The following is a 27,621-nucleotide window of genomic DNA, read 5'->3' as shown; positions in this document are numbered from 1 at the left end:
CTACATCCTGCATTCTTTTGTCCAGTGGTGCACTATGATTGACGAAAGTAGCTGATTAAATTGCTCGAGTGGACAGCGAAATTTGCAGCCTGGCAGAGTGAGCGGGTGGGGATCTTTCAAAGAGTGATTCCGATAGTACATTTCAATGGTGTATTGCCTGAGTCACAGCACACAAATAAAAGTAAAATTAGGCACACCTTCTTTGAAGTTGCAGTGTTTGGACCCATTAAATACAGTTACACCACGGACAAGTTTGATACACTTTTTCTAACTCTTTATAAAAAGTGCCAAATGGAATGAATTATTAAGAGAAACAGTGCTTTATTATCCGAGACAGGGACTTGCAGTCCATGTGCCCTCCTGTTAGTAAGGGTGTCATGGGTAGACTAGAGAGGTATATTTGGTCTTATATATATATATATATATATATATATATATATATATATATATATATATATATATATATATATAAGGTCTAAATGGAATATTGATACATAAATGTCTGTAAAACATTATGGATCAACTTCACCTCTGCTGTAACACAGAATGAGTGAATTTTGTCCTATACGTTAACATTTAAATTTGCCTTTATATGTAGATATTGAGAATCAAAAAGATTTACTGGCATTAGTTCATCTAAGCTGATTTTCCTGCGCTGACATGACTGGTTTTCCTGTACATTCTCAAGGTGTTTTGTTCAGTCTGATTTTAACAACTTATTTTGAAACATCACCATCTTTCCTTGGAAGATTTGTATGTTCTTTACTTGAACTTATTGTAAGGGCATTTTTCATGGGGGTGGGATTTTAAAAGGACCCAAGGGAGTTAGATGCCCAACTCCTATTGACTTTCAGTAGGACTTGTACTTCTAAGTCCTGTTAGATGCATTTGACAATCCCACCTGGTATCCAGCCATTTTGTATGACATCTAGTATCCCTGAACTAGCACTAGTCATGTGTCTGGAAAAAGCTGTTCCTTCAGCCATGATTCTAGAGAGCCCTGAGGCACCAGAATTGTGTGATTTCACAGTGGAAAGGATTTTGTGAGTCAGGGGAGGGTGTTATGTTGCTCTGCTCCACAAGGGTTCCCTGTGTCCCCAGCATGGAGGGGGAATTTGGGAGCTGAAGGGACTTGGGGATCCTCAGCTCTACATATCCACTCTCGGTGGAGAGTCAGAGGACTGAGTGGCAGTGGGAGCTGAGTAAAACCTCTCACCACTGGAGGTGGTCCTAGAACAGGGTTGAAATTCACTGGTAGGGAAGCTTACACTGTAGGGAGAGACTTCAGGCTCTAGGGCTGTGAACCTGGTGCCTTTCACAAGCACTAAAGTCACTCAGATTATAATAATTAAGCTAATACCATGATCCCTATTATTATTTAAGGCCCCATATGTCCAGGCAGCTCAATATTGGCCACCAAAACCAGTTTTATTTATAAAATACGCTGGGGCTTCAGTAAATTGGTTTTTAAAAAGTACATTTCAGTAATACAGCTTTATCCAGATACTTACCCATCCTTTTCCTGGTAAAGTTCAAAAAAATGGCAGGCACTGTATGGAGGGAGTTTTCCATTGAAAATATTGAGTGCCATCTGTAAGGCAACAATGGTAGCAGCGTGCTGTAAACAGAAGGAACATTCCCATTAAAGAATTTCTGAGAATGATGTGGTCACTACTGAGCAAACATTCAATAATTTCTCCACCAGTTAAGCTGCACAGTTCACTTTACTTGCACAACTCCGTGAATAAGTACTTGGTCTCTGAATCGTTGATTATTCTTATTTTAAGAAAGCTTTGGAAAAAAGTTCGCTTTTTTTCTTGGTGTGGAGATACCTATGTGATAAAATGCATTTATATCAGCCTTCCGGGACTACTACTCATATTCTAAATCTCAGAGCGGGTTCAAATAGTTGCCATTAAAAATAACAATATCAACCTGCCAGAGAAATGTTTCCTTCTTTTCATCCCAAATATATATTAATTTACCCAGAATCATGCTGGCCTGAGGCCCAGGACTGGCAATTATCAGTTCCAGTCCAATGGTAGACGTAGGTCTAAATTTTAAAAGTGGCCTTCAATTTTGAGTACCTCAGTTGTTAGGCCAAACCCTTTCAAATGTGACCTCTAATTCTGGATGCCCAACCTGAGACATCTCGCGTCTGATTTTCAGAAGACCTGAGCACTTGCAACTCTATTGAAAGTGCATGTGAGTTGGGAGTATTCCATTCTTCTTACAGTCAGGCCCAAGCTTTCTCCAGTTGGGCATCCAGAATTAGAGGTCAGATTTGAAAGAATTTGGCCCTAAGGTCCAACATCTCACAACCTAACTGGGCTATAAATAGTTTTTGCCAAGTAATCCAGGACTCTCCCTGCCAACTGGGAGAAGGTGCATGCTCTGTGCAAAAATAGAAAACCTCAGTATCTAAGACAGCCAGTCCAGCACCTTTTAAAATCACTACATTTAATTAAAAAAAAAAAAAAGCAGCAGTAGGCTGGTTTCTAGATCAAGGATGTCCTATTGGATCAGTTCAAGACCTTGGACCAAGCCTTTTGATTTCTTTACTAAACAATCAAAACAGCTTAAGAATGAAGTAAACCACTAGGTTGGACTGGGAAATGCGATGCTGTATGTATCTGAGCTAATTTTCCAAAGTAAATCATGATGAAATGGTTAAAGCTAGACACAAAAGAAAGAAAACCCAGTGTAACTGTTGTTAGATGCAGGAAATGAAGTCCCATGTCTTTTACTATAGTTGACAACTTCAAAAATCCAACATAAAAGAAAAAGATGACTCACTCCAGAATAGATCATTATCTTTCGCCGGTTGGAAGGCTTTCTGGCAGTCGAGAGATGTTTGAGAATATCTTTTAAAAGAACACCTGGAAGAAAATTGGAAAATAGTGACAATAATGGTATAGGGAGCTTGTATTAATATTGATATTCTTAACACAAGGAAGTGCTTAAACACATGGTAGATTAGTTAACATGTGTTTATAGCTACTTTTTGAAGTTTACTGATGAATCTGACCCAATCTTTGTATAAATAATGGGCCTGATTGTGTTCCCACATGCACCAATTTTAGGGCCAGATTCATTGAATTAGAATTAGAATTAATGGAGATATCCTATCTCCTAGAGCTGGAAGGGACCTTGAAAGGTCATTGAGTCCAGCCCCCTGCCTTCACTAGCAGGACCAAGTACTGATTTTTGCCCCATATCCCCAAGTGGCCCCCTTAAGGATTGAACTCACAACCCTGGGTTTGTAGATCCCAGTGGCTGAAAGCAGCCATAAACTGGTTTAACGGGCTGGTTCACAAGGGTAGTGTAAAGAAGCCAGAGTGTATTGGTGAGTCTGGCCCTCTCTTTAGTAAAAAGAACAGGATTTGTTAGTCTCTAAGGTGCCACAAGTACTCCTGTTCTTTTTGCAGATACAGATTAACACGGCTGCTACTCTGAAACCTCTCTTTAGTGTAACTCTATTGTAACTTCCTGATTTCCATGGGTTCAAGTAAGAATAGATGGTGATCACCTTGTAATAAGTGTATATAGCAGCTTCCATAGTTCTAAATATGATGTGAATTCCAGTGTTGACTGTACACCCTTTCCACTCTGTTTCCTATCACGCTCTCACCCCACTTAGAATTATGTATTTTTGCTTACCTCCCTGGAGTCGGGACTTCTGTTTTTGTTTGTGGAGCCCAAATTCTGCCCGTAGCAGCAGTTCTGTGAGCTTTAGAAGCTTGGTCCTGACACCATGAGTGGCCCATGATGGTAAAGTGTAATTGTTGATCTCCTACAGCAAAGAAGGAAAACAATGATTTTCTCTCTGATTTCTACCAGATTGTGTTGCTTCCTTTTGTATTGTTACCAACAGCAAAGCTCTGGTACATTCAGGTACAAATCCTGAATGTTTTGACCAAATTAAAGATTTCTCTTTATTTTATATTAAACTAAGGACCAGACACTGCACAGGGGTGGCGGAACTCTCATTTATATCAATATATTGCTCAAAGACAGCAACTTTTAAAGGGTAAGAAGAGATGGCAGTATTCATGAAGACCAGGAGCTGGCACAGCACTAATAGGGAGGGATATGCAAAAATGGCTGCATGTATAGTGGATGATCATCATCAAATTATTAAGGATGAAGCTTGTGTCTTAGTGAAAATTTTCTATTGTCAGCAAGTTCTTGGGCCACATCCAGAAGCCCTTATTCAAGCAAAACTTACATGGCAGTCAAGACTTTTCGGCTTGGCAGCTCTGAGAAATCAGTGAGCTAGAGAATGGCTCAAACTGCCACATTTATATCTGCATTTTGAACAACCTGACCTCTGGTGAGGGTTGGGGATCTGGAGATGAGTTCTGGCCCATTTTACACCAACGCTTACAGATGTTGCCTCAATTCCCAAAACAAAGTAGAATGAGGCTATGTTTGCCTCTGGGCTGGAGTCAGATATGTTAAAGGCTACCACTGTGAAGAGGTAGGAAATGCACACAATGCTCCAGATTTGTACTGAACTGAAGTCCTGTTTAACAAAACCAGTCTATTTTGTCATAACATAGTGTACCCTTATCAAAGTGTGACAATTTGTGAGCTAAACAGTGTGAGCGTTCTCAGAACTACCTGCTTCCATTCTACCTGTTATGTCCTGACAAGGACTTGCTAATTAATGACAGGATTTGTTTAAATAGGGGAAACAATGGATCATGTCAGGTTAAATCAGCTCAGGTCATAATGTATTATTTATTTCTTTAACAAACATGATTTGTTTCGAAAGAAGAGGACATACTAAGTGAATATTGTTTCATACCATTGCTGCAGGCAAACAAGTACTTGTGCCTTTGGAGTTACCTAGAAGTCAAATGGCATGTGACCATAATAAATAATATGGTGAGGTAACTTCTACCGTGGCTGCATGAAAACAGCTAACCACAAGACTCTTTTTGCACTGCTGGTGGAGTTGTTACTTTTGTGGCAGGAGCCCCAACTACAGTCCCAGTTAGGGTGACCAGATGTCCTGATTTTATAGGGACAGTCCCGATTTTTGGGTGTTTTTCTTATATAGGCTCCTATTACCCTCCCCCTCCCCCCCCACCGCCTGTCCCGATTTTTCACATTTGTTGTCTGGTCACCCTAGTCCCAGTTGAGCAACGTGAAGGACCCATACTCAGAGTCCAACACTGGAGGAAGTACTCTACTAATTAGTTAAATTCTCTCTGGCATAAGGGCCCCTGATGACAGACAAGGATGGACAATTTTGTAAGTTTACCTGATGGAATAAACTCCTGCCTCAGAACACCAGGACGTTTGCAATACAGCATTGTGGCCTTGCATTGGCACATCACTGTCTGGTATGTGGTGATGACTTGCTGCAACATGCTCAAGTTGCAGTTTCCCATTACGTTGACATTTCATGGGTCATTGAACTAATGTAGAGATCTGGGAAATGTCCCAGGTGGGATTGCCTTGGCAAAATTGGGACTATCGTGGAAAATACAGGACAGATGGCAACTTATTGCATAATGTGATACAATTGGGTAGTTTGCATCCACAATGTAATCTACTTTAAAACTGCTTTAGTCTTCTAGGTAATATGCCAAACAGTTATTTAAATAAAAGAAAACAAACAAAACAACAACCAACAACTTACATTGCAAGACCTTGCAATTTTTGTTTGCTCCTGCACTGGAAGACACAGTCCCTCTGCTTAGAACAGCCTCCCAAACAATATTCACCAATAGACTTCTGCCTTCTTCAAATTACTGCTATAATCCCACTTGTTCAATGAATCTTACAGGTGTTTCCATTCACACATTGCTCCATTTGCTACTACCTAATTATTACTGTACCTGCTTGCACCATTTGACTCTAAAAATCTTTGAAGAGGAAGATTATATTTTCTGGGCCAATCCATGTATTTTTACTAATATAAACGCTATGCATCTTTATGGTGCTGTATAAATAATACAGCAAGCAGGGGGGTCTAAAAGTTACCTCATCCTTTCCCTTCCAGAACTGTGGTGATATGATTGATAGACTTTCTCAGTGGTACTTAGGGCAACAAGGAAGTTAACACACAAAAAAAGCTATGTTGGCATAGAACTGGATGAAGGATATGTATGTCAATTATTTGAGGCAATTGGTCTAGTAAGAATCCCTAGCTCTGGACATTCTAAAACACCTATTCCTTGCAAACGTATAGCTTTTTTCTAACCACTAAGGAGCAGAGGATGAAGTTTGTAAATCAATCCTCCTTGTACTGTAGCATGTCTGAATGGGATCTTAGGGGAATTTTCTTATATACTTTTACCTCACATAGTAAGGTGTCATATATTTTTATAATTCTTTCAGTGTTCAGCCTCTTCAATGGGTATCCTGTGTGAACTGCTAAAAATCTCAGAAATGGCTGGAAGACAAAAACAACAAACATGTAAATATGATGAAAGGCTTTTGTTTTGCCCATTTATGACATTCCTATATAACACCTTAGTGGTATATGCTATTGTTATAGAAAGAATAAAGACAGACCCTGTCCCAGTGAACCTACAGGTCAGGGAGAGATGACCACAGGCAAGAGGAAAGGATGTTTACACACAACATGGTTGAGGTTGCTTGTCCCATAGGATATATACATCACTAGTTTCCCTTCTAAAAATACTGATTTTCTTCTTCTTCTTAGATTGTTGTGGGAACGTGGGACACTGTAGGAGGAGAAAGGGATTTTGAGATGGGATCTGAAGGAGCAGAGGGAGGCTGCATGACCTACTGTATCAGGGAGGAGATTGCAGACATCTAAGGAAACATGGGGAAAAGCACCAAGGCACTTTGTGGGAAAGGGGTAAACAGGACCGTGTGGAGAAGCAGAACTAGTGCAAAGTATGTATCGAGCAGGAGAGTGGCAGGAGACAAAAGTGAACAGTAAGCAGAGGCAGAACTGTGTAAAATATGAGTAGATTGAATGTGGTGCCAAGTTGCAGAGCCAGTGAAGAGCCTGAGAAGGGATGATGTGGTCAAAGCAGTGGAAGATGATAGTTTGGCAGCAATATTTTGGATAAACTTGAGGTTTAGAAAGTGGAAGTCAGGCCAGAGAGCAGGAGGTTGCAGTGGAACTGACAGAAGATTACCCCAGTCACGGTAAGGATTTTGATAGTTGAGATGTGGAGGAAGGGAGAGGCATTTGAGATGTTGTGGTGAAAGAAGTGAAACACTCGAGCAACAACCTGAATGTGAGACGTGAAGGGGAGAGAGAGGTGTTCAAGACTGTAGTGAAGTTGTGGGAATTTTCTAACATGACAATGAGAAAAATTAGTGAGGAGATTTTTGTGGAGGAGGAGTCATCTGAGCTAGCAGAGGAGCATGTGGGGAGAGATGTCAGAGGAGGTGTTGTGGATGTGAGACTGAGCAGAGAGAGGGAGGTGAGTTTGTAGCTGAGCTGAGTTTTGTTTAGATTTCCACTAATCTGGTGGCCAAGAGTTTATCTTCACTAAAATTGCACCTGTCATTTGGTGTGGACAGGCCAGCCTAGCAAGTTTTATAATTTCATAATCAGTTAGTGGGCATAATCTCCTTCCAATATGTGGTAGTTAGGCCTGTTAATGTTAGTAGGAATGAAATACCTGCATTAAAAGGAGAATATACAAATGTGATGTTCTGTACCTCGTGGGAGCACCCTACACCCCCATGTTCATCCTTATAATATGATTGTGTGGTATCCAATACAAAGTTTGTCATGTCGGCTGTCTTTGGAAGGCTCATGATGCATTAAGCATTGTTGTTACAATGATGTTATAGGATGTAATTTCATGTATATAGTTATGAGGCTGAAAATGTGTCCTCATGGCTTAAAATAAGCCCAGGCAAAAACTCCCCAAGAGCAGAGGGGCAGTTCACACCTCATCAGGGCATGGATGGGACAAACCCAGCCCAGCCTCACAGGAACAAAGGACACTGGCCTAGGCAACAACAAAGGATCTGTTGGACTCTCGAGTGAGTCACCTCCCTTCCTTTCGTCAGTTTGGGACTGCGATGAGGTAATGCTCACCTGACTCTGAAGGGGAGGGGGGCAAAGCCAAGAGGGAAGAAAGGACATGATAAAAGGGAGAGACATTTGCCATGCTCTTCCTCTCTCTTCCACCTACATCTACAGACACCACACCAAGCGAGTGAAGCGCTGATCAAAGGGAGAGCCTGGCTGAAGAGCAACCAGCCAGCCTGTGGTGAGAAGCATCTAAGTTTGTGAGGGCACTGAAAGTGTTAAGGTCAGCTTAGAATGCTTTTTGCTTTTATTTCATTTCACTAAATCTGACTTGTTGTGCTTTGACTTATAATCACTTAAAATCTATCTTTATAGTTAATAAATTTGTTTGTTTATTCTACCTGAAGCAGTGTGTTTGGTTTGAAGTGTGTCAGAGACTCCCCTTGGGATAACAAGCCTGATACATATCAATTTCTTTGTTAAATTGATAAACTCATATAAGCTTGCAGCGTCCAGCGGGCATAACTGGGCACTGCAAGACGGAGGTTCCTAGGCTTGTGTCTGGGACCGGAGATATTGGCTAGTGTCATTCGGTTGCACAATCCAAGGAGCAGCTTACATGTCAGAGGCTGTGCGTGAACAGCCCAGGAGCGGGAGGTTCTCACAGCAGAGCAGGGTAAGGCTGGCTCCCAGAGTCAGGGATTGGAGTGACCTAGCAGATTACCAGTCCAGATAACACCAGAGGGGAACATCACAGTGGTGCAGTGAGCAGGGCGCATGTGCAGCTTGTTACTACAAGTGAAGTTCACACTTTAAGCACTGATATTTGTGATTTTTAGTGAGTCTTAAGTGCAATGGCTAAGAACAGTCAGGAGGAGGTCACAGTTTTGTTATTTTCTTTTTGCTTATTTCGGGAAAGGGAAGTAGAAACAGAAAAACAGGAAAATGAATGAAAGCAGTGAAGCAATTGCAAAGTTGGAGCTTTTTAGGCTGCAGTCTGCAGAAAAGGAGAGGGAGCACCAGAGATTATTGCAACAGAAAGAACTGGAGATAAAAAGAGAGAGAGAGAGAGAGAGAGAGAGAGAAAAAGAGGCAGCCAGAGAGGAGGCTGCACACAGAAGGGCTATGGAGGCAGAGGCAACTAAGGAGGAGGCTGCATACAGAAGGGTCATGGAAGTGAAAAGAGAGAGAGAAGAAAGAGAAGGAGAGAGAAAACACCAGTTGGACCTGCTAGAGAAGCAGAACCAGAACCTCCCGACCCCAACAACTCCCATCACTCCAAAAATCCACAAATGGAAACACATGTCCTGCATGCAGTGGGATGGGAGGATGAGGATGATATTGCTGAATATATGACTACCTTTGAAAGGTTGTGTGTAATACATGAAATCCCTGATGATAAGGGAGTTCCCACCCTGATTGCGAAATTAACTGGTAAAGCTCGAAATGTATTCAATGGAATGCCTATTGAAGATGCTTTAGACTATTGTAAATTTGAAGATACTGTTTTACGAAGTTTTCAGATTACCCTCGAAACGTATAGAGTTAAATATGGGAATCTTAAGAAGGATATTGGTATGAGTAAAGGGGAATATGTCAACAAAATGAAAGATTTGTTGGGAAAATGGGTTGGGGTAAAGAGGCAACAAGTTTTGAGGGAATGTTGGATCTTGCTGCTCAAGAGCATTTCCTAAGCATATTTAAGGCTGATGTAAAGCAGTGTCTATGGGACAAAGATGTAAAGTCTGTGGATGAGATGGCTTTTTTAGCTGATGCCTTCTAACAGAATCAGGCGTCTATTGAGGGCAGGCCACAGAAAGAGGGGTTTAAAAGTGGTGGGAAGGGAGGATCCCATTTTGCCTCTGGGAAGAGAGAAGGGGTTTGGGAGCCTAAACATTCTTTTACCCAAAACCATTCCTCTAACCCTCGTCACAAATCTCCTGTAAAAGCAGAAGAGCCCAAAAGGTGCTATCAGTGTAATTCCACTGATCGCCTGAGGAATAAATGCCCTGTGCTAAGAGGAAGCAGGCAACCAATAGCTCATGTTAGTTCTGCTGTCCTCAACACAGAACCCCGCCAAGCAATTGAAACCTATCATATTGCTTTTGTGAGGTTAGTCTCTGCAGAACCAGATATGGAGCATGTTAAGGCTGTCCAAATTGGTGGCAGGGAATACTTGGGGCAGAGGAATACAGGGGCCCAGATCTCTCTAGTTAAGCAGAGTGTGGTCCCAAAGGCCAGTATGTTGCCTGGCCAATGGCAGAGATTGTGGGCGAAAGCAGATTCCTCGTACCACTAGCTAAAATCCATGTGGTTTGGGAAGGTTTCGAAAGTGTTTTGACTGTGGGGGTAATAGAACACCTCCTAGTCAACCTGCTTCTTGGTAATGATTTTTTCCGTGTAGCTCAGGTTAAAGCATTTGCCTGCAGCAGGAGGGAATTTTATGCTCGGACCCCCAAGGGAAAGAGTAAGGTCTCAGGAATTGTTGAGAGAATGGGAGAGAATCTCCTTGATTCTTCGGCAGCAGGGGGAAGCCACATGCTTCCGGGTGGGAGGGTGGTTAAGACCAACTCCTGCACTGCAGCTGGAGACAACACCTCATCAGGAAGGGATAGGGGTGTAATGCCTGCCAGAGAGAGAATTGTCCAGGTTGTTAGCTGCCAGTAGGTTGCAGCTGAACCAGAGGTAAAACCGGCTCAAAGGAGCATAGAGTAATGTGTCCCAGAGGAGAGCCCAGAGAAGGGGCAGTGGATCTCAGGAACCACTAAAGTAAGTGAGGATTCCTGTGACTCTGTAACACAAGGAAGCAGTGTGCTTCCAAGTATGGGAGGGGCTGAGACTAGCTCCTTTCCAGCAGAAGGCAACATGCCCTTAGGCACAGGGGCAGGAGAGATGTTGTCAGCGATTAAGGAAACTTTCCCAGTCGTTAGCTGGTAGAGTTCTGCAGATGAACAAGAGACAGAACCCTTCCTGGGGAGCACAGAGAAATGTGTCTTAGGAGGGGGCCCAGAGGAGGAAACTGGGGATGGAATAGTGGGGGTACAGGAGTGTCTCCTCACTGGTCACTTGGGGCAGGATGCCCAGGACACTAGGAGGATGGCTGGGTCAGCATCTCTGTACCCAGGCACTCAGCCTGTGACCCTTGTTTTGAGAAGGAACTGTGTAACTGACCTCCTGGAGGGGAGCTGTCACACAGCTGACTTCTCAGGGACAGAGAAAGGGGTGGCAGAAGGTACCCCAATCCCAGTTCCAGTTTTTCAGGATGCTATGTCTGATAAGTTTTGGAAAGTAACTGTCTCTCTTTACATCAAGATGCAGCTCCAAGGCCTGTGATAACAGAGGAGTTGAGACCAGGAAATTGCCAGATGGTAGTTTGTGAGAACACAAATGACCGAACTGACAGGGTGTGTGTGTTTCCCCCCAGGCTTGTGAGAGACAGGGAGCAATTATGAGAAAGCTGCTGGGAAAAGGTGCATCTGATCAAAGGGTAAACACACCTAGCCCAGAGAGCACAGATCACAGCCCTATAGGGGGCAGGGAAGGACTCAGTGCTGGGAGTGGGAAACACAGGGTAACCCCAAAAGCAGAACTGGACTTTCTACATATGTACAGTCCTGGAGTTGGGAGACCGCTCCCCAAAGGGCCAGCCAATGTGAAGGATCCCCCTGGACCCTTATCTGGCCAGACCCTGAGATATCAAAATGCTAGAAACATGATTAAATTAAGAGCCCTCACAGAAGGAAACACTGGAGGGAAAGAAAAGCCAGTGACTGATTACATGGGAGAAAGTCAAAGGACACCATGGGTAATGAACAAACTAACCTCAAACTACGCTATCTGAACAGAGGGCGTGGTATCATAAAGATACTTGTAAACGCACATCTGTGATAAAAATTTTGATATTAATGTTAAGTTTTGGGGATAAGAATTTTGACACGGATGTTGAACTGTATGATAATGCTATTTTCAATTAATACCTGTAAACAGGTTTAAAGCTTATCACAGCAGAGAAACCATAAAAAACCTGATTTGCTGTGTGTGATTGGGGAAACTGAGGCATGCTGCCTCATGGTCTTAATGGCTGTATGCCAAGAGAGCTATAACACAAACTGTCTTTGAGCTAGTCAGTGACTAACCCTCTTGCAGTAAACTAAGAGGGGAGATGTGATGCTCTGTACCTCAGGGGAACACCCCCATGTTCATCCTTGTAAAATGATTGTGTGGTATCCAATGCAAAGTTTGTCATGTTGGGTATCTTCGGAAGGCTCATGATGCACTGAGCATTGTTGATATAGTAATGTTACAGAAATGGTATAGGTTATAATTTCATGTATATAGTTATGAGGCTGAAAATGTGTCTTCATGGCTTAAACTAAGCCCAGGCAAAAACTCTCTAAGAGCAGAGAGGCAGTTCACACTTCATTAGGGCATGGATGGGACAAACCCAGCCCAGTCTCACAGGAACAAAGAATGCTGGCCTAGGCAGCAACAAAGGATCTGTTGAACTCTCGAGTGAGTCACCCTCTTTCCTTTGGCCAGTTTGGGACTGCAATGAGGTAATGCTCACCTGACTCTGAAGGGGAGGGGGGTAAAGCCAAGAGGGAAGAAAGGACATGATAAAGGGAGAGACATTTGCCATGCTCTTCCTCTCTCTTCCACCTACATCTACAGACACCACACCAAGCTACTGAAGCACTGATCAAAGGGGAGAGCCTGGCTGAAAAGCAACCAGACAGCCTGTGGTGGGCAGCATCTAAGTTTGTAAGGGCATTGAATGTGTTAAGATCAGCTTAGAATGCATTTTGCTTTTATTTCATTTGACCAAATCTGACTTATGTTTTGACTTATAATCACTTAAAATCTATCTTTATAGTTAATAAATTTGTTTGTTCATTCTACCTGAAGCAGTGCGTTTGATTTGAAGTGTGTCAGAGGCTCCTCTTGGGATAACAGGCCTGGTACATATCAATTTCTTTGTTAAATTGACAAACTTCTATAAGCTTGCAATATCCAGCGGGCATAAGTGGACACTGCAAGACGGAGGTTCCTAGGGTTGTGTCTGGGACTGGAGGTATTGGCTAGTGTCATTCAGTTGCACAATCTAAGGAGTAGCTTATATGCCAGAGGCTGTTCATGAACAGCTCAGGAGGGGGGTTCTCACAGCAGAGCAGGGTAAGGCTGTCTCCCAGAGTCAGGGATTGGAATGACCTAGCGGATCACCAGTCCAGATAACACCAGAGGGGAATGTCACAATGAGGTCTCTTGATTTCCATTCTCGTGTCCTACCATTGGCTAATGCTGTCATGAGTGACAGTGTGATGGAGTCTAGTCCGCAAACTGACCCTGCAAGAGCTGAATTGGGACAGGTGGTGCCAATAAGTTAATTAGGCTGCAAATAGGGTAGTTTTAGGCTTGCAGCAGCTAATTAGAGAGAAGCTCACCTGTGAAGGACACATGGGGCTTCTAAAAAAGACAGGAAATTGGAAGCAGAGGGGTCTGCTGGGAAAGTGTTTGCAGTTATTCCCAGGGAGAAGGGAAGTGTGTTTGAGGGGGCTGCAGTGATGAGTTTTCCTAAAATTACTCCCTGGGATGAGGGAGTGAAGAGACTGGCAAACCCAGAGAAGTGGGGAAGGCTAGGAGATATGGAAGCAGAAAGGGGCAGAGGATGGCTCTTGGCTGCTGTGTAGAGGGTCCCTGAGTTGGAACCCAGAGTAGAGGATGGGCCTGGGTTCCCCTGCCTGCCATTGCAGAAGTGGCACTGTAAGGCAGTGAAGTGGAAGACTGCTTGATACATTTCCCTTGGAAGGGCAAACCACATTAGTGACCTAGTCAGACGGCTGAGTCACAAAGAGGATGCTGTGGTTTCTGGAGTGAGACAAGGGCTGCCTAGGAGAAACTGACTGGGTGTTACCACAGGAAGGGGCATCAGCCTGACTGAACTAAAACCCAGAACCACCAAGAGGCTTCCCTGTCCAGTGGTGAGATGAGGAACCCCTTACCAACAGTTTTTAATTAGACTTTTTCCACAATTGAAAACATGTGTTCTTTACCCTGTAGTGCTTCAAATGTCTTCGAAATGTCCTTGTTGCAAAGGTTTCTTTCTGAAGTTCGTTGTATCGTGGGCAGTTTGGATAAGGTAAGTGTAGCAACTAAAACAAAAAATACAATGGATTAATTAGGCAAGGTGTTTCCTATTTGGCTATTTAATGTTTTTTCATGAGATTCCATTTTTCATGTGTGTGTTAGTTGAGCCAAACTGTACCGGGGGGTTGGTTTGTTTTCCAGTGGCTTTTGCCCTAGGTTAAGTATAATAGCCCTATGGACTCACTTCTGTAATAGAACTATTAAACCTTTATGGAAGTCCCTGCTTAAAATTAGAACATAACCAGTCAAGGTGAAATCCACACCTGTGCAGAAGGTTGTTGCAAGCTCATGTTCTGCTTAAGCCTTCAAAATAGGGCTTAAGTGGTGCATATGCCTTTTGCTGGCCTTCTACATGGGTGAAATCACCCATAATGTTTGGTTTTAGAGATTTTAGAAAACTTTGTTTACTCTCACCCCAAGCTAAAGACTGTTTAGATTATATGGTCTAAGAATTGGTATTTGTGTAATCTGAGAATTTTTATTTGAAATTATCTGCATTAAATTTAAATAGTAAAAAACAAAATTACAGCCAATTTGAAATGAAATGGCATGTATCTGTCCTACTGACATGTGTTTTGTCCTCTCTCACAAAATAATTAATAAAACTATTTGTAGCCACACAATTAAAACAAGAGCTTTAAATAAAACCTTGGACAATTGAAGAGCCAATTAGCCTGGAAATATGCACACCTACGTTTTTGCTGCTTTAAAAATCTACTTGTTTGAGCTATGTCATCCTGAAATCTAACCACATGTTCATGAATAGGTATGATTTTTCTTGATGTAATTGAACACTTTCTTTGAATAGAAAGACATTTGTGTAGTCAAGTCTGCTGTATATTCATAGTAATGTAAAATGTAATAAATAATGTGGGTGTGGGTGGGGGTGGGGGGGAATCACATCTACATTTGTTTTCCTATTCATGAGAATTTTTTTATTAACTTAGTTTCTAGTGACTGTAGTACAGTACTTGCAATGGGCATCAGACCAGGGCAGCATTCAGTGGTCAAGGTAAATAAGGACTACAGCAATGTTTTACAGTAATTTGATTCACTTGTGTATGTTATATGGCCCAGGGTATGGCTCTCTGATCACTTGGATAAAAATGTGAGACATTTTGCTGAATTTGATACCAGTGCTCTAGGCCACCTATTCTCAACCAGTGGGGTACACCTCCACTGAGAGCTGCAAAATTCCTAGGATTCAGTGGGATTCAGTGGGAGCCTGAGAAAGGGAAGGAAGGAACAGCTCACACACTTCTCCCTACTCCTGCTGCCATCTGTGCCTTGCTCCCTTCAAGGCACATCTTCCCCTTCCCTGCCCAAGTCCCAGCTCTGGGCAGGGGAAGCAGCACTTCAAGTGGCTGTGAAGCTGGCTTGATCACATTCCCTTGGAAAAGTGTTCCCCACTCCTCAGAGTGGAGTACTGTTGGGTCCAGAGAAGAAGAGAGAGAAAGGAGTGATCTATTTACCTCACAAGCCTTACCCTCAGCAGCACCAACCCCAACTTTTTTTTAAAACTAGCAATTGACAAAATAGCTAAAACATTATCCCACAATCCAAATATTACTGTGGGATATGGAGAGACATGGGACAATTCTTTTGTCATAGACCAGAAAAGATTGAAGACCACAGCCCTAAAGAGTTGTAGGGGGGAAAAAAGTACTTTCCTCTCAGCTCTCAAATGGAGCAAGCTATTTTTAGTCTCTGTGTGAGCCAAGAGAGTGGGTTAATCTGTTACCAACTCTGAGTTGTGTTCTCATACAGTGTGGGCAAACTCACTTCCTTAGATTTTAGACTTAGATCTTTCTATTTTCATTAAGCACAAGGCTGTGTAGTGGAATTCTCTTCTTGAGGAATCTCAACATAACAGTGCTGCATGATGCCTTAGCTTAGTGTCACTTTCATCCACTTCATTCACTCTTCATCACATATTTTGGCTTTCTGATAAAGCCAAATGGGAAGCAGAAAGTCCCCAATTTGTACTCACCTTGTCATGTGACACTGGCACAGTGTGAACTGGGATTGGCTGCCAAAGGATTTTGGGGTTCCAGACCTGATTACCAGCCAGTGGATACAGTCCAGCAAGACTTGCCTGGGCACTCATAAGAGTTGGATCAGCATCTGTGCTTTGAACATAAATCTGGAGCAAGGATAAAAAGAATTATTTCTTAGTGTTCACTAACAGAACCCTGCTCCTGTTAATTGTCTGACTTTTAGTGGGAAAGAAGGGAACTTGAAATGGGAATGGAGGGTTGGCATCCAAAGGGCCAAAAAGGAAACCTGGGATAGAGAGGAAGCAGTGAGTTGGAGCAGGAGCAGGCGTTGGAGGGGATAGTGAGCTGGAATGTGATGGCAACCCCATTAGAAATTCTAGTGGAAAAAATTCAACTGTCTCTAGTTGGCCAGCTAGCTTTTGGGATTCAGCAATGGATATGATGAGCTACTGGACCCCCAAATGAAACAGACTAAGATATCAAATAGTGAGCAGCCAAGAGATTCTAATAGCGTCTTATGAAATTTCCAGTTGAGGCTCTCATGAGCATGAGAGAAGTGGACACACATTGTTAGTGGCTGAGGTCCACAGTAAGGAGGATGTGGGGTCTACAGGAGGGCTTATTGCATCACTGAAGAGAGGCTACTATTAGTGAGGCCCTAAGGCAATGATCTCTGTATTCACGGGAATCCAAATACAACACCAATATTTTTCAGGTGTTTTCAGGCTCACCCAAATACCACAACTTTCTGTGTAATTTGATTTCTTGCCAAACCTGATATACCGCTGAAGTGAAGATCTCTCTGCACTAACTCTTCATTTATCTTTCTATAATGAGTAAACTTGAACAAAATTTGGGCCACAACCTCAGGGAGTCTGAGAACCCTGAGAACTGCTGTTGACTTCAGTGCAAGTTAAGGTGCTCAGCACCGGGCAGGATCAGACCCCTCAAGTCTTAAGGAAGTCCCATTAGTATGTAGAAAAAAATGTCCTTCATGCTAATTCTGATACTTGCCTCAAACTGGTTATATACGGTACTCAGGAAATGTTTATATCTCTTCCGCATGTATTGCCCAAGCTCATATTGCCGCTGTATTCCAAGCTGTGGAAGCAACAATATTGATGAGTGTCATTGTAAGGTAGCTGTGGATGGGTAATTCAGGTTTAGCTGATTTTTAAAAAGAGGAGGAGCAATAGATAAAATAAATCCTATAGGTTATTTTCTTCTTTTTGATCTGGCCAAACAGGATGCCCTGGGATATTTTTAAAATAAAACCAAGAAAACCCACCCCGAAACATCACATCTCTGATTGCTGTATGTACAAGAACCTTAGCGAGGCACTCGTGCTTCCCCTATCCATGTCTCTTTCTATCTGATTTATTTTAAATCTTTGTCCATTAGGTATCTCAACATTTATGCTGCATAGAATCCGAGCTACCCAAGAGAATCAACCTCCATATACGGTAATATATAATGAAATACAGTACATCTATAGTCCTACAATTTGAAGATACATAGTCATAAGCACAAAAATCAGGAAATGCAACAGTTTTTAACCTCAGCATGGTATTATACATTTTAATAATATTGAAATTAGTGGATGAAAGCAGCTAAATAAATCCATTATTATTTTATTTATTATTATTACCACCTTGGGTCCTGCAACCAGGCAACTCACATGAGTAAGCACTATTCACATCCTAATTAAGAAAATATCTTAAAATATTTGCATAAGGGGGGTGGGCCTGGAGGAAGAGGGAAATACTGCAAAGTTAACATTGATGTTACAACCTTAGCTTTTGCATTTCCTCACTCTGTAATTGTGAAACATTAGTGTTGCATGAACATAGTCCTTTCAACATTTAATTTCTTTGCCATTTAAAAAATGGGGGCGGGGGCGGGATTGTTTGGGATTAAGCTACATTGCGTACAAATACAATTTACATCATTGTAGTTAGCCTTTGAAATTTATATCTTATTGAACTGAGCAGGATGGGGTAGGGATGAGTTCCCATATTTCTTATTTAGTTAGATCAGGGGTTCTCAAACTGGGGGTCAGGACCCTGCAAGGGGTCACAAGGTTATTACATAGGGGGGTCACGAGCTGTCAACCTCCACCCCAAACCCCGCTTTGCCTCCAGCATTTATAATGGTGTTAAATTAGAAACGCTTCTTAATATATTTATAAGGGGGGTCGCACTCAGAGGCTTGCTTTGTGAAAGGGGTCACCAGTACGAAAGCTTGAGAACCCCTGAGTTAGATGCAGTTTTCTGTAAATTGGATTAAAAAGGCAGCAGTGCATCCGTCTGTATTGTGATGTTTGCATTGTCATCCTAGACAAAGAGAGAAATTCAAGACCTGATCCCGGAAGGTGCTGAGCACCTGAACGACTATTCAATGACTGGAGGCTGAGGATGCTCAGTACCCAGTTGGGTAGAGCGCTTCCTTTGTTTCAAATGAAATATTAGCACCTGTAGATATCAGAGACCATCTGCACAAAAGACTGTACTGCAAATGTGACCCCAACTTTCATAGATTTTAAGGGCAGAAGGCACCATTATGATCCAGTCTGATCTGTATAACACAGGCCGTAGAATTTCACCCCATGGTTCCTGAATTAAGTGCATATCTTCTGGCTGAGCTAAAGCATCTGTTTTAAGAAGACATGCACTCCTTCCTCACCTAAAGTCTTAATCAGAATCTGTCACATCTGTATGTAAGAGATCCCAATGGCTTGTTTACCCTCAGTATAAACAACTCACTCCTTATTTCTTGTCTGAATTTGTCTAGCATCAGTTTCCAACCCCTGGGTCTTGTTATGCTTTTGTCTCCTAGATTAAAAAGCTCCATGCCATCAGAAATGTTCTCCTTTGATCAAGGCACTTCTTAACCTTCTCTTTAAGCTAACTAGCCTGAACTACTTTAGTTTGTCACTGGAAGACCGTTTTTTCAGGTGTTGAGCCATGCTTGTAGCTCTTTTCTGAACCCTATCAAATTTATGAACAGCCTTTTAAAATATGGATACCAGAACTGCACACAATATTCAAGTAATGGTCTCACTAATGCTGTGTACCATGTTAATACAACATCTTTATTTCTACTTAATATTCCCCTGCTCATATATTCAAGTATTGCATTTGCTCTCTTACCACTGAATCAAACTGGGAGCTCATGTTCAGTTGTTATTCACCATGACCTCTAAGTCCTTTTCTGAGTCATTGCTTGCCAAAATACAGTTCCACCACCTTAAAACTTTACCACGTGAAAGACAATTTCTGTTTCAATATGGGCCCCTGTATAGCCAACAAACCTTGGTAAGTTGTCCAAATCCCTGTGGCCATGCATTTTTCTTGTGTTTATCATTTGGAAAAGATTCACACGGGGTATGGTCACCATGGCGAAACACCTGACAAAATAGATTGTTTCTTTTTTATTAGAAGTAATTATTGCAATTCCAGCAGTGTCTTCATTAATAGTTAGTGCTGAATATGCTGTGTACTAATACACAGGGCCGGCGCAACCCATTAGGCGACCTAGGTGGTCGCCTAGGGTGCTACAATTTGGGGGGCAGCGACCGCGGCTGTATTTTGGCGGCGGGACCTTCCGTTGCCTCTGTGGGGGCCGGCATTTGGGGCAGGACCTTCCACCACCTAGGGCAGCAGAAAAGCTGGCAGCGCTCCTGCTAATACATCTATCATGTGTTCATTGTCTATAATATCTACTACTAATAAATAATTATTTGTATTACAATTGTGCCTAAGAGCCCTACTCCTAGACCTACAGTAACTTATTTTTTTAGATTGTAAACTTTACATGACATAGGGACTCTATTCTTCTGCATTTGAAAAGTAGCTAGCTCAGGGTTTTGTTCGCAATCTGTATAAGTTTGTATAATAGCCTTATATATCATATGCCAGATCTATTTTGGAGAGGTTAGGATAAAATAGGAGGTATAGGTCACACTACATTAAGCGGGCAGGACAATAGTATGAAAAAAAACTACCAGTCACATTTTTCTTGATAAAACTTACTCTAAGACAGTAGTGTGTAGGCAGGCAGATATCAAATATTGCAAGTATCATCATCTAAACTCAGGGAAGATAGTTGTGAAAACTCTGAATCTATCCTTAAGTCCCTTTTAATTCCATTCCATGTTATAATCCTGTATAATTCACTTGACTACACATACCTATTAGTCACATCACTTTAAAACTATATATGACACATTAATTTGTTCCCTGAATCATCGAAGTAGAAATACAATTTAAGAATACATCTAAAAAAATAGTTAGTGATTTAAATGGATGTGCTATGTCCAACATAGACCATATTCAGACCTCCTGCAACCAGGGCAACTTGCAAATCAACGCAAGTTGTGTCAACTTGCAACAGGCCTGCATCTGGGCTGTTTGAATGAATAAACAAAAACAGATGTGTGCTGCATTGTTTAATTACAAATAAGGGCGACATTGCTTTCCCTTGAGCCAATAAATTAGTTCCAAGGCAAAGAGGAATTCTCCACTAAGTGAACATTATTATGGCATCTCATCTATTTCACAACTTTAAGTGATCATTGCAAAATGCCTCTTTGGATGTCACCAATAAGGGACTCACTGTAAATCTTCAGTATCACCTGAGATTGCAAAAAGGAAGCAAAGTTACAAAATGTTCTTTGAAGTTTGGGACTTTGTTTATTTTTCTATGGGAAGCGATAATACAGCTTGACTATTCAGGAAATATTGAAATGTCTACAAAACATTTCCCCCCCGGGGAACACTTTCTAACTCAAGAAGAACAATAAACCACAAGTGCTGTAAGAAATTACTTTCATTCACATAGTGAAATTAACACTGCCATCTACTTACTACAGACACAAACTTCAGTTTTCTTTTTGCAGTGGTTTGGTGAAGCAAAATGAAGAAAAGACTCAACAAAAAGCATAAACTCCAGACTCCACATAGCAGCCGTCTCACTTTCATCCTTGCAATAGCTTTAGAATGTTTTGTACACCAAGTGCTTGGACTGGACAGAGCCCTACTGCAGGTTTGACATACAGTTAGATGAATAAGAGGGGAGGAGTAAGTCTTATGTATTATGAATTCTAGAAATGGACCATAGCCCTGCCTCCTGCTCACCTTATTCCCCTTTTGGGTTACTTGCACCCCAGGGGACTTGTGATGGGAGCAGGGCACTCTGCTGGTATCCAGGATGCGTGTGATAGAGGGACGCCTTTGGCCCCATGCACCCTGACAGTGCAGCTGGACACAAGCTGACCATGAGTGCTCATACTGTTTAAACTAAAGCCTAGTAACACCATCATAGATCTGCTTATGAGTGTTGCATCTTTATAAATGAAAACATTGCAAGTATACTGGTGTAGTTTTAATATGCTGTATACAAAAGTCTCTCCCAAGATAACTCCCACCACCCAACAGCTGAGAAGCAAACCCATTTTGTCTCCGTACTTTGTATTGAAAAGTATGCAGCTGCAGCAGCGTCGGCGCTGGCAATACCCAGTCTTCCGTTATTTGATCCCTTTGGGCATTTCTAGATTTGGCTGTGGGCGTTAGGAGAAATAAAATAGCAGGTATCTTTATTTATTAGCTCTAAATTAACTGGCAAGAATAAAAATGTGTCCAACAACTTCCCACCTCACGCAATGGATTGATAATATCTCCAATGGCAATGGTTACTAATTTCCTCTAAAGAACTTTTCCCCTAAAGTGCCATCAATCTTGATAAATCTTTCTTTGCTTGTTAACTTTTCTTGTAGCAGATGTACTTAGTGCCTCAACATATGTAAGTCAGAAGATGTTTCTTTAATCATCCTGCTATTTGTTAAATTTAAAGAAAAAGTATCTGGTTTACAACCAGGGTCAGCTGTGACACCACAGATCTGATCAATTTATTGGTCTTCCTCTGGTGCAATCACATCTTTGTCAGTGACTTTTGATCTTACTAAATTTTAACACATAAGTCTTGACATTTAATCAGTTGAAAGTTTGTCCTCATTACATTATATAATACCGGTCTTCATAAGTAAGTTAAGACCCATTTAATATATAAAAATAGTGAGCAATTTGTTGGTGATGGAAAATTGCCAGCAAATAGTAGCGTTAAGGGAAATAGCTGACAAAATGTCATAGATGTCATGCTGCAGCCTAAAATAAGTGTATAAAATTCACAGGATATAGTTTAAAGCAAGAATTAATAAAAACTGCCTTAATTGTTAGATCTGGAGTTTGCTCACTTCTAATTCCTGGAATAAAAAAAAATTCACATTGTGCACATTCATCAGAACTGAAGAGATGCCTCTCAGAAGCATTCAAATGGCAGGGGAAAAAAATCCTGTTGTAAGATGGTTTTCCTACTGTTTCTGCTTTTGTGAGCACTTGAGCCCAGTAATGGAACAACATTGGGAGCTGCCTCATCTGTTGGGAGGAAGACTTCTTTTTTAAATGGTAGACACTGGCACAGCAGGGTCAAGTGATGCAAGGCATCGATGCTCTGTGTAACTTGCCCTCTCCAGTGGCAGGCATGCTTATACATTGCTTTGAGGAAAATGTGCTATCTTCCATTTCCAAGGGGAACAATAAATACATCATATACACATAAGAACGGCCATACTGGTTCAGACCAAAGGTTCATCCAGCCCAGCATCCTGTCCTCTCACAGTGGCCAATGCCAGGTGCCCCAGAGGGAATGAATAGAACAGGCAATCATCAAGTGATTCATTCCCAGTTGCTCATTCCCAGCCTCTGGCAAACCTACACCTACTCTGTGTAGATCTAGCTGGAAAAACATATCCATACCAAGAGTGACAGCCCTCAAATGTTATTTTTTTCCAAGCACTCTCTGTCTCCCGCTTTATTCTAGGAATCTAGCAATAGGGCTGAAAATATTCTGGCGTTGTAGGCCACCAAATGGCATTGTAAAAGCTAACATTATTTTCTGTTTTGTCTTATGTATTTATGTTGCTAGCTCTAACAAGAGAGAGGCTCTAAGGGAGGGATTTTCAAAATGTGTTCACCTAATGCTGCTCTGGTTGAAGGTAGCCGAGTTAGGAGAACATGAAGTGCTTTTGAAAATCCCACCCTACCCATGTAGGTACCTTCCTTCCCTTGTGGGGGCATTCTCCCTCATCAGTTACGTTCCACAGAAGCCATCAACATGGAGGGTGACTCTCCTGAGAGCAGTGCTTTCTTGGCAGCCAGTCCAAATCTTGGAAACTCCCTTTTGACTTTAATGAGGATCATCAAAATGTAACCCATTCAGAGAAAAATGTCAACTTTGCTGCTTCAATTCAGTTTGCACACAGCCTCAGCCAAAGCCACTGACAAGAGGAGAAGACAACCAAAACCCCCAAACAAATAAATGACATGACTCCCTTGGGAAAGTAGGAAGAAAATTAGATCATGTGATATCAGATTGTGATAAACATGGTAGGATTCTTATGAGCATGGTATAAATACTTAGATATAGGTATCTCTCTACAGCATATGCCATATGGTGGTATCTTAAAAAAACCTCACAGGACATACAGTATTTATCATTTGTATTACTATAGTGCCTAGGAGCCCTTGTTGTGGACCAGGATCCCATGCTCCTAGGCACTGTACAAACACTGAATAAAAAGACAGTCCCTGCTGTGACGTTATTGATATAATCTGGGACCATACAAATCATTGTTGCAACCAAAGTCCTATAGTGGCACCAAATCTTGTATAAAGGGGGTCAAATGAGGTGTCTAAGACAAGATTATGGTTTGCTGGTTATAATTATGCTGCCTATATGTGTGTATCAATTTTGTAGATCAATTTTGTAGTTGAAGTTATGAATATTGGCTCTATACTGTCTGTATTTCAAACTTATGCTATGCTTCTGGGAAACTTCCCAGACAAGTTGGTGTTAGCTCTGCCTAGCCTGCGTGATGGCCCATTAAGGACCATCAGCTATACAATTGACCCATTGAGAGAAAGCAAATACTCCTTGCAACGCCGCAAAGTATGCAAGGACTGGCCCATGTGACTCCAGACTCCATTTTGCTGTAACTTTCCACAGTAAGGACAAAGAGGCGTTCTTACACCTGAAAAAGACTATAAAAGGCTGATGCCTCTCCTCCATCTCGTCTTCAATCCTGGAGGGACTTTGCTATGAATGGAAGCTCTACACAAAGGACTGATGACCCATCCCAGCTGTGGATGTACTCCAGAAACTTGATTTTAAACCTGCAGTTTATTCTATCACTGCTACAAGCCTGAACCAAGAAGTTTGCCATTACTGTATGTAATTGATTCCATTTAACCAATTCTAACTCTCATCTATATCTTTTTCTTTTATGAATAAACCTTTAGATTTTAGATTCTAAAGGATTGGCAACAGCGTGATTTGTGGGTAAGATCTAATTTGTATATTGACCTGGGTCTGGGGCTTGATCCTTTGGGATCAGGAGAACCTTTATTCTTTTACTGGGGTATTGGTTTTCATAACCTTTTGTCCCCATAATGAGTGGCACTGGTGGTGATATTGGGAAACTGGAGTGTCTAAGGGAATTGCTTGTGTGACTTGTGGTTAGCCAGTGGGGTGAGACCAAAGTCCGCTGTCTGGCTGGTTTGGTTTGCCTTAGAGGTGGAAAAACTCTAGTCTGGGGCTGTAACTGCCCTGTTTAAGCAATTTGTCCTAAATTGGCACTCTCAGTTGGGTCCTGGCAGAACCAGCATCGTTACACCTGCCCCAAAGAGCTAGCAGTATAAGTATCAGACAACAGATCGGTACAGACAGCCTGACAGGGGAGGAGAAGGAAACCATGAGACAATATTGGTCAGCTGGATCTTTGCAGTAGCATCTAGGAAATTTAGGGTTTGTTTAGTATTCAGAGTGCACATGCCTAAAAGTGACACTATTGTGTCATTGCATATTTTAAAAATTCACCAGGGCAAATTGGATCAAATTGTGCTGTGAATGAAACCCGTTCCAGTATTCAAGGGCAGCCAGCCTTCACACAGTCTTAGCTAACGCTTTCTAATACACACTAAAAGATCAGGTTCACGCCTGGAGGTGTAACTTCTTTCCCTTTGTGAAGTTATGCAATGGATGAATTTGATCTAGTCAAAGTTACACTGATAATTCTCTCCCACACCTATGAAAGAATAGACTTCTTCATGAGACTATATTCTTCTCCTCCAAGCTGCCTCCCTTTTGCTTATGTATCATGGGGAGTGGAGAGAAGAAAAGAGATTGTCAGCTCAACTAACATTTCCAGCTGAAGTAATCAACTAATTGCAGTAAAAACACTTCTGCAATATTTAAATAGTTGGGCGTCGCTGAATCTGATAAAGGCTGGTGCTTACACTAGGTTTCTTCATCTATTTTTGTCAGGAGAAAAACAATAGCATAGCTTGTCATAATGCCCATGTCACAGTGACACATTGTCCCCCCACCTCCACAAAAATGGGTTCTGCCCAAGCCAATGTACTGTTTTTATTAAAGATTTTTACACTGGCATATAATATTTTTCAACCCTTTTCAGCACAGAGTTAAAGTATGTTTAAATAGATTTAAACTTTTCCTTGTAACATAAATCTGAAACTATTGAAAGTGCTTTTGTATTCAGTGGGTTAGACTTGTAGTCTGTTAAACTGGTTTAAAGTTAGACACAGAAGTGAATGTACTTACTTCAGATTTATCTATCATAAGGTTTGCATAGAATCCATCACTGCATCTAATTGTTACACAGGTGAATTAGATCCATGATCTGAAGGCCATTGTGCAATTCCTAGAACTTTCTGCTCATGTCCCTTTCCTGGATATAGGGAGCTGTGTGGGGGAGATGTGTAAATATAGTGCCAGGTCCTCATTTTGATGTAGGATGGCAGAGCTCCATTAACTTTGATGGAGCTACGTCCATTTACAGCAGATGAGGATCACCTCTTACTCATGAGCACAGTTGACTTGGGTGAGGGGCAGGGGGCATGGACTGAGATGTAGTTGCTGATGTAGCTAGTCTGTTACTGATTTATGACTGTAAAATTAGGACCAAGGTCTTGAATTGGTAATGGAAGCAGAATGGTAGCCAATAGAGGTATACACACAACAGGGGGTAGTCGCTGTGGCTTTGGTTCATAGAGGAGGCAGATTGATGAATTCTGCACAATATGGAGCCCCTCCTCTGCTTGCACCTTCAGCCTCAAATACAGCAAGTTCCAGTAACCTTATCTGGAGTATGGATTACTGAGCCAGATTACCATCTGGGAGGAAGGAATTAGAGTCAGAGTTTAAGGGCAGAGAGGACCCCCCCAGATCATCTAGTCTGAACTCCTGAGTTTCATCAGCCACCAGCACCATGTAGCACCCCACCCTAAACCCAACTAAAATTAGACAGAAGTATTACAGCCCACAGGGGACTAACCTATTATGTGCCACAGGCAGAGAATAGGAGGGACCAAGGAGTACCAATGCCTGAGGTCCCCGCAATGGTAGGGAAATAATTAAGTGAGAAATAACCAGATGATCCTGGCAAATGACCATCACCGCAGGATGTAGAGGAAGGAGACGCATCTCCAAGGTCACTGCCAATCTGGCCTGAGGGAAAATTCCTTCCCCACCCCACCTATGGTGATCAGTTAGAGCCTGACATGAGCAAGAATCAGCCAGCTAAACACATGAGGGAGTGAATGCTTAGTATCACCTCAGAGCCCTGGCCCACCCCGTCCCATGTCCCACCTCCTTTAAAGGCAAAACAATGGCATAGTATGTCAAAATGCCCATGTCACAGTGACACATTGTCTTTCACGCCAACCAAAATGATTATATGCTTTATATAGGTGCTATTTTCCTAGCAAACCTGATGTGGAAGAAGAGTATTTTCACTCCTTACTCTACCTGATCATTTAGACTTATTTATGAGTTGTGCAGGTCTCTGAGACTTCACATGATGTTGACAAAGAGGGTCAGATATCTTTGATGTAAGAGGAGGACATGGACAACATTTCTTCCATCCAACCATCATCACAGCAGTCTGCCTTAGCTTTAAGCCAGCAGTTTTTCCTCCAGGTGCTGGCATACAGGAGCCACAAAACAATTTGTGTGTGTAATCAGGCATCCAACTATTGTTCTTGTGCACCTTAGAATAATTTCTTTTGCATTTTAATAATTGTATTTAACTTTGATGTGAACTACAATAACTGTGATTAAAGCAATTGTTCTATTCAGCTGGAATGCTTTCTGGTACTGTGCTAGCACAATGCAGCAATATTTAAAATGCAAACGCTATAGGGGGATGAATATTTGCTTTAAATAAAATTGTTTTCATTGGGATTAAAAAACCCACCAATTTTTACAAACATAAAATCTGGATAAAATTTGAGCCAGCAACTTTTCTTTAATAATGGACATGGATGATGATGATGAGTACAGTAAGAACACCTATATGGATAGATAGCTCTCCATCTCCAGTGTTTATATTCTGAACCGGATGTGAAGGATTAGCAAATGCATAATATGTTT

The 27,621-nt window shown here is 41.8% G+C and overlaps 1 protein-coding gene across 1 annotated transcript; it reads right to left on the bottom strand.

Annotated features, from left to right (window-relative positions):
- On the bottom strand, positions 1-26,643 carry LOC101939381 (prostatic acid phosphatase-like). Its single transcript, XM_005278716.2, has 11 exons — positions 26,525-26,643; positions 20,982-21,003; positions 19,427-19,522; positions 17,131-17,217; positions 16,110-16,262; positions 14,026-14,124; positions 6,311-6,406; positions 3,661-3,793; positions 2,797-2,879; positions 1,512-1,618; positions 1-157 (listed from the first exon to the last, which is right to left on the bottom strand). The coding sequence occupies exons 1-11, from the start codon at positions 26,641-26,643 to the stop codon at positions 1-3; spliced, it is 1,152 nt and encodes a 383-aa protein (XP_005278773.2).
- Between the last annotated feature and the right edge of the window lie 978 nt (positions 26,644-27,621).

This window comes from Chrysemys picta, chromosome 2, assembly GCF_011386835.1.
Source record: "Chrysemys picta bellii isolate R12L10 chromosome 2, ASM1138683v2, whole genome shotgun sequence".
NCBI lineage: Eukaryota > Metazoa > Chordata > Testudines > Emydidae > Chrysemys > Chrysemys picta.
This window is presented reverse-complemented; position numbering and strand designations above follow the sequence as displayed.

What these genes read in the sequence shown, in the direction of transcription:
- LOC101939381 (XM_005278716.2), bottom strand. Translation starts at nt 26,643, where the DNA reads ATGGTCATTTGCCAGGATCATCTGGTTATTTCTCACTTAATTATTTCC. An exon ending in GACATTTGAAGCACTACAGG is followed by an intron (nt 6,407 to 14,025) that starts GTAAAGAACACA and finishes TTTGTCTTCCAG; the next exon opens with CCATTTCTGAGATTTTTAGC. An exon ending in AGATAATGATCTATTCTGGA is followed by an intron (nt 1,619 to 2,796) that starts GTGAGTCATCTT and finishes TTCTGTTTACAG; the next exon opens with CACGCTGCTACCATTGTTGC.